The sequence below is a fragment of the Nymphalis io genome, chromosome 23 (genome assembly GCF_905147045.1).
Source record: "Nymphalis io chromosome 23, ilAglIoxx1.1, whole genome shotgun sequence".
Taxonomy (NCBI): Eukaryota; Metazoa; Arthropoda; class Insecta; order Lepidoptera; family Nymphalidae; genus Nymphalis; species Nymphalis io.
In genome coordinates this window covers 378,143-386,127 of record NC_065910.1, presented here as the reverse complement: position 1 = coordinate 386,127, position 7,985 = coordinate 378,143, and the positions used below count along the sequence as shown (strand labels likewise).

Here is a 7,985-nt window from a genome sequence, read left to right as displayed (position 1 = left end):
AGTAAATATTTCCATTTCTGTCATGTGTATACACCATACTATTTTTTAAATTCTTATGTACCTACTCAAGTTATTATTGAGATATTAATCTGCTATTTCAATACACAGTATGAAATTGGTTACCGAATTTACTGTTGTCAATTGCAATATTTTCAAATTTACAAGACTGATTTGAGCCTAAATGTACTACCTAGATAACGTCTCTTAGCTTAGTCCGTTAGTGTTGGTAATTAAAAAAGGGTCATTGCAAGAATCTTTAAGGATCACCAGTTTTAATTTAAAACGGTGACCGAATTCCTCTGGTGCGTTAGCCGCCATCTTGAATTGAAGGGTAAAAAAAAAGTTGTTTTTGCTCTAAATCTCGGCTATTTACAACGTTTTAAAAACCTTGTAAGCACTTATGTTATTGTAAGTTTGATTCTTTGATTGATACTTTAGCCCTTACAATTTTAATAGTGGGATCTTTATATTTTTCAAATTAAAATGTGGAAAACTATAACTGTCGAAGTATATTATTAATTTATTATAAATATATTAACTTTAGGACATAAATGTAATCGAACAATGTTTTATACATTTTCTGACAGGAATTTTTACAAAGCTATATTTATAATGGCTTTTTTATTTTTCAAAATTAATACCAGATATATTAAATAACTGCCCGTCTTGACTCTGTTTTGGTTAAGATGTTAAATAAGATTTATGCTTTGTTAAAATAAAATCCTGGAAGCAGCGCCACCTACCGGATCCAATCTAAACCATCCAGAACTCTGTGTGTGTGGATCTGGGTGACTTATTTTTTATCAAAATCTGTCCAGCCCTTTAGGAGGAGTTCAGTGACACACGTACAGAAGTTTTGTAATATCACTATTTACAGATAATTACGTGGATTTTGACGTTATGCAACGTTTTCTGTTTACAAAATTGTCACGATAGATGTCAGTCATTTGAAAATTGTTTCTTGTACACGATTGAGCAGAATTATTTCTATGTCGAAGTTACCTGGAATATTTTTACCTATTTTGAAGGTTTAAAATTTACTGGTCCTGCCATTAAAATGGACAATATATACATTATATGGTTATGTTGTCAAATTAATTGTAAGACTACGCAATACATATTACGTTTACGATATTGTCACGCTAGATGTCGTTAGTAGTACATTACATCGCGCTAACGAAGTTCGTTGTCCGTGGATATATAACAGCTGCAAGCGTAGAGCGGTAGATCCGGAACACCTCTTAAAGGTAGACACGTTAGTAGATAACATCAGCTCTGTGCAACCAACGGACGAACCGTTGTCACCGACATCAGTCGAGGAGATCCAATCGATAGTTAAAAAATTACAAGTCAAAAAATCGCCCGGTGCGGACCCGATGAGTAACAAAGCTATTAAGCGCCTCCCGCAACAACTAATAGCACTTCTCGTGCTAATATACAACGCCCTTCTGACAGGATGCTCCTTTCAAGACCAATGGAAAGAAGCCATAGTTATAGGAATCCCTAAACCAGGGAATCAACCCACGAGCTATCGACCCATTAGCCTCCTCAACACTTTCGGAAAGGTCTACGAGAGAGTAATCCTCGCAAGAATCAAAGCCCATGTAGAGGCCAAACAGATTCAGATTAACGAGCAGTTCGGTTTTAGAGCCGGGCACTCGTGCGTCAATCAGGTCCACCGCCTAACGGAAGACATACTCAAGGGTTTCGCCATCGGTAGAACCACCTCGACGGGTGCCCTATTCTTCGATGTAGCGAAAGCATTCGACAAAGTTTGGCACAATGGTTTATTATATAAACTATACACTCTCGGATTGCCAGACAGACTCGTTCTCATCATACGAGACTACTTGACGAATCGTACTTTCCGCTACAGAGTTGAAGGCACCTTGTCATCACCTCGCCCCATCAGGGCAGGAGTCCCTCAAGGCTCCGCACTATCCCCGATACTCTATTCGTTATTCACGAATGATATTCCAAACTCAACCCAAAGGGTTAACTTAGCCCTCTTCGCGGACGATACCGCCTTATACACAACCACGCCTTCGACGGCAGTCATGACAAAGCGTCTCCAATCCGCGGCCAACGCACTAGGGGATTGGTTCCGGAAGTGGAGAATCGAAGTTAATCCGGATAAAAGTGTAGCAGTACACTTCACCCGCAATCCTACATATATTAGGAATCATATGGCCAACCCGGGAAACATAACCCTGTTCGACCAACCTATCCCGTGGAAATCCGAAGTTAAATACTTAGGAATCACACTCGATAGGAGACTCAATTTCCAGTCCCACATCAAAAGGGTACGTAACAGGGCAGCGTTCGTAATAGGAAGACTGTATTTGATGCTATGTGGGAGGAGTAAAATGTCCCTTAGAAATAAGACGACATTGTACAAAATATTCATACGTCCCATAATGACCTATGCGAGCCCTGTCTTTGCCCACTGCTCACCGTGTCAGATCAAACGTCTGCAAATGATTCAAAATCGCTTTCTTCGTATCGCTACCAACTCGCCATGGTACGTACGTAACGTTGACCTTCACAAGGACTTCAAAATCGATTCGATCGCCAAGTATCTCAAGATGCTCTCTACGGCGTATTTTGAGAGAGCTAAACGACACGGCAATTCGCTGATAGCGCAGGCCTGCTCATATACCTCCCTCAGAGGTAACCTCCCGCACAGACTCAGGCGTCCAATGCACGTCCTTGATGACAAAGACGACAGCAACACTGTCGCAAACGCTCCCTTCGTAGGGAAAACACTACACACGACACACATACACCGTTTCCGCCGGCGGAAACGAGGTCCCAGATTTGCGACATCACGAAATCGGTCGTGATCTAGTATGGTGCTTCGTACAGAAGCGCTTCCCTCCCCTCCGACTACGTCCTGAGCCGAGGTGCGATCTCGTAGGAGAATTTCTCCTCAGGAAAGACGTCATGTAGAGCCCGAGACGGCTCGAAATTCAAGGCGGAGTCCAGTACTCGCCCCAACGCCCGTTGACGCTGTAAGGCCAACAGGGCCAATAGCACACATTCACTCAGGAAAAAAAAAAAAGAGCAACGCATACTTACCTGGCGTAGGGGACACCGTGATCATGAAGGCGGTTCCCCTAGAGCGAGGCCTGTCCATTGCACTGCGGACGGGTTGACCTCTGCGATTATGCCTAATGCGGATAACTCGGACGCGTAATTTTTGGTAGTGGGGACTGCGTACGCGCAGTTCCCCTGTTTAATTATCGGTTTTACAGTCCTTTAGTTATCTCAATACTGGTGGTAGAGCTTTGTGCAAACTCGTCTGGGTCGGTACCACCCACTCATCAGATGTTCTACCGCAAAACACTACTTGGTATTGTTGTGTTCCAGGTTGAAGGGTGAGTGAGCCAGTGTAATTACAGGCACAAGGGACATAACATCTTAGTTCCCAAGGTTGGTGGCGCATTGGCGATGTAAGCGATGGTTAACATTTCTTACAATGCCAATGTCTATGGGCCTTGGTGACCAATTACCATCAGGTGACACATATGCTCATCCGCCTTCCTATTCTATATTTAAAAATAATATTTTGGAAAAATAGTATTTTGGGAAGGTAATGGTACAGCCTCATCGAGTCTGCATAATCGCTATTGTACAATAGGAACTGCCGTTGACGGACAAGTGTACCCGGCACCGCTGGACCGTTGATGGTAATGGTATGTTAGTGTTATAAAAAAAAACACATCCAAACACTAGCAAACTCCTACAGGTGAGTAATGTGACGTTGGAATGCAAATACTACATGTCTTTACTGGCCGGTTAAAAGTGCAATTGTCTTTAAAATTGTAATGTCAGTATGACAAGTTCAAAAAAATCAGTTGCAACATTTTGATAAGTAATAGACTTGTCGTTAAGATGTTTAATCTAATTTGTTTAAAGCGCTTGATTGTATTAACTACGTCAATAAAATCATTATTTTCAACAATTATTATAAAATTATTTAATACAAACTTTTTGAAGTCCATCTTACCATGTAATAAATCAATAATTCGTCGTATCAATTCTAGATCTTGCTTCAGCAGTTTGACCTTTATTGTGTTTGAAACTAAACCGATGCAGGCTTTTTTATAAATACATTTATATAAATAATAAATAAAACATTTATTTTACTAAAGTCTACAGTAATACAGTAATAATAATAATAATAATATTTATTTCAATTATCATGGACTCATTTTGTTAGTAATACAAAAACTTAAATGTCTATGTTAGTACTTAACCTAAGGCTATCTAAAAAATATGAATATTTAGATATGTGAGTCACCTCTGCGCCATTCCATTAGAAATAGCGCAGCAGTGACCCACATATGTGCAGTCCAGCCTGCCCGCGATTAGTTTCAAGATGCTGTTGGTACTGTCCCGCACTCTGCGCATCAGGGCTCCACATCTTTTTCGCATAGTAGTATAAAAACAGTCCACGTGTGCCTCCGCGAACATCCCTGATGCGCTACACAATCGGGGCAGCCCCATCAGCACCCTGAAAGCATTGTTATATTGTACACGAATAGCGTTGTACGACTTTTGCGTGTACTTGGCCCACAGGTTGCACGTGTAGAAATTCATACAATATGCTCTGAACAACGTGCCCTTGACGCTGTCCGAGCAGCGCGCAAACCTGCGAGCCAGCATGTTCGCTCTTACTGACAACGCCCTCCGTTCTCTTTCAATATCAGCGTCGTCTTTGAGGTCTGAAGTCAATATATGGCCAAGATATTTAAATTGGGAAACCCTTTGCAGTGCTGTACCATTGAGCATTACTGGTGGTACACTACTTGGCACTTTACCTCCGGCCTCAAAAACCATCACTACACTTTTCTTTGCATTATAGTTAAGACCATGACTTCCCACATAATCCTCACATTTAGCCATCAGTTTTCTAAGACCACAAACAGACGCACTCAACAGCACCATGTCATCGGCGTAGCTTATGTTATTAACACAAATACCGTCTATGTAACAGCCGATCCTGGTGCTGCTAAGCTCGGCGATTAAATCGTTCACATAAAGGTTAAAGAGCGTTGGCGAGCTCAATCCCCCCGGCCTCACCCCACACTCCAACCCATATGGACGTGACAATGCTCCTGCCCATCGGACATTATTGACCTGATTCCCATACCAAAATTTAAAGATATTGATCAGTTCCGAAGGTATGCCAATCTCGTTCATTTTACGCCATAAGATATCGTACGAAACCAGATCAAATGCCTTCGACATGTCAAGAAAACATGCATAAACTGGAGTCTTACGCCTAGTATAATATGTGACAGCATGCTTAACACAAAGTATAGCACTTTCCGTGGATAATCCAGGTCGGAATCCAAACTGGTTATCATGCGGTTTTATGAACTTATTTAATTCTATATTGAGCACGCTGTCAAACACCTTCGAGATGACCGTAGCCAACGAAATAGGTCTATAGTTGTTTTTATCAGCCAGGTCGCCAGTTTTGTTTTTCACAATAGGCACAACTATCGTACGTATCATCTCGCCAGGCATAAAACTATGGCTCAAACAAAAGCTGTACAGCATACACAAAACTCTGGGAAGATGTGGCCCAGCGTATTGAAGATGCTCAATGCTAAGTCCATCATGGCCCGGGGATTTACCTCTACTCATATGTTTGATGATATGTGCAACTTTGTCATATTTAAACTTAATACACATTTCCATGTTGGACTCAACATTGATCACTGACTGAGAAGGCCCCCGTGGTGATTTTACGTGAAAGTGGTCCATAAAAAGATTAGGAATCTTTTCAGGCTCACACACACCACCGATGCTCACAGGGAGGGAAGGCTTGCTGTTCATTTTGTTAGTCTTCTTCCAGAAACCGCGGAAATCCTTTTTCGTATGATGTGAAGCTAGAATATCCATTTTAATTTGCTCCTGATGGTTTTGACACCACCTTAAACGGGATTTAAAAATCCTTCTAGCCTCGCACATTTCCCTATAAACATATCCTGCGGTTGGCTTATCATACCACAGCCATAATTGAAATTTTTGTCTTGCCTCCCTGTGCGCCTCGGCTTCATGTTTATTCCAACAGTACCTACTTTGTTATGTTAATTAATTTTACATAAAAAATGATTAAAACGATGCAGCTATGCTATATTCATTTGATCCTTAAGGGCTCGGAAGGACGCCAAGCGTTAGGTTTGCAAACAGTTGTTTTATGTTTCAAATATTTATTTATTTATTTGGGAAACATACAGCATAATATAATACATAAACATTTGGTAACAAAATAAGTCTCACATAAGCAAACAAAGTTTCTATTTTTACATTCAAACATGGAGTGAACCTAACAGTAACAAGATATTAGGTCCTTAGATATGAAATTAGCGTTTTGTCAATTTGATCTGAAATATCTCCTCTTTGGTTAAGAATTCAAAATTCAAATTTATAAATTCATTTAGCTGGTACATTTGAGTTTTGAAAACAGTCATTCATTTGTTTTTTCCTCATATTTTTTTTCAATGGAACACAATGGAAAACATGAAATATCGGTATATTTACGAGTATTAGTTCTACCGTGGCACCAGTGCTGCAGAAACAGCTCGAAGGATTAATGATGTGTACGGCGCTGATGTCGCAAAAGAAAGCACGGTACGTTTTTGGTTTTAACGTTTTCAACGACCTTCAGAACCAACCCAGAATTTTTTTTTTTTTTTTATAGTAAAGGAAGGCGGACGAGCATATGGGCCACCTGATTGTAAGTGGTCACCAACGCTCTTAGACATTGGCATTGTAAGAAATGTCAACCATCGCTTACATATCCAATGCGCCACCAACCTTGGGAACTAAGATTTTATGTCCCTTGTGCCTGTAATTACACTGGCTCACTCACCCTTCAAACCGGAACACAACAATATCAAGTATTGCTGTTTTGCGGTAGAATATCTGATGAGTGGGTGGTACCTACCCAGACGAGCTTGCACAAAGCCCTACCACCAGTAAAATGAATGAAGAATTAAAGGCTATTGTGGAAGCGGATCCATCACAAAACACTTCAGAGATAGCTGCAGGCTTCGGGGTAAGTGATACAACTGTATTAATCCACTTGAAGCAAATCGGGAAAGTAAAAAACTTGAACGATAAGTACCTCATGAACTGAGTGAATCGAACTTGCAAACACGCGTTGACTGCTGTTTAATAATGAAGGGATTTTAAATCGAATCATTACTCGTGATGAAAAATGGATACTATACGATAATCGGAAGCGCTCGTCGCAATGGCTGAACCCTGGAGACTCAGACAAATCCTGCCCTAAACGAAAATTGACTCAGAAAAGTTACTTGTGAGTGTTTGATGGACTAGCGCCGGTGTCGTTCACTACAGCTTTCCAAAATCTGGCCAAACGATTACAGCAGATATCTATTGTCAGCAACTGCAAACCATGAAGAAAGAACTAGCTGCTAAACAACCGAGATTGGTTAATCGCTCTGGACCACTGCTGCTTCACAACAACGCAAGACCACACACTGCACAACAAACAACCACTAAGTTAGATGAGCTACAATTGGAATGTCTGCGACATCCACCGTACTGCCCGGACCTTGCTCCAAGAGATTACCATTTTTTCCAGAATTTGGACAACTTCTTACAAGGAAAAAAATTCAACTCCGATGCGGCAGTCCAACCCGCCTTCAAATTTATTGATTCGCCCCCATGGTTTTTTTAGTAATGGGATCAATTAACTACATATGAGATAGCAAAAGTGCAAAGATAACAACGGTGCATACTTTGATTAATTAAATATATTTTACAAAAAAAATTGACTTTATATTCCTCCCGTACAAAACGCCAATTTCATATGTAAGGACCTAATAATATGATTTGTTTATAATGATTATAATAATCGGTTTATCATATTAACTTATTTAATGTGTAAGAAATGATTGATTTTAATTTACAGTTTAATTAGAATTTTTGTATTATTGACTTTT

General features: G+C 40.4%; 1 protein-coding gene and 1 non-coding gene across 2 annotated transcripts; one reads left to right on the top strand and one right to left on the bottom strand.

Annotated features, from left to right (window-relative positions):
• Nucleotides 1-3,070: 3,070 nt before the first annotated feature.
• Nucleotides 3,071-3,233, top strand: LOC126777741 (U1 spliceosomal RNA). Its single transcript, XR_007670085.1, has one exon. It is a non-coding gene; the product is annotated as a U1 spliceosomal RNA (small nuclear RNA).
• A 1,066-nt stretch (nt 3,234-4,299) lies between these two features.
• Nucleotides 4,300-4,950, bottom strand: LOC126777437 (uncharacterized). The gene has a single exon (XM_050500446.1). The coding sequence runs from the start codon at nt 4,948-4,950 to the stop codon at nt 4,300-4,302; it is 651 nt and encodes a 216-aa protein (XP_050356403.1).
• Between the last annotated feature and the right edge of the window lie 3,035 nt (nt 4,951-7,985).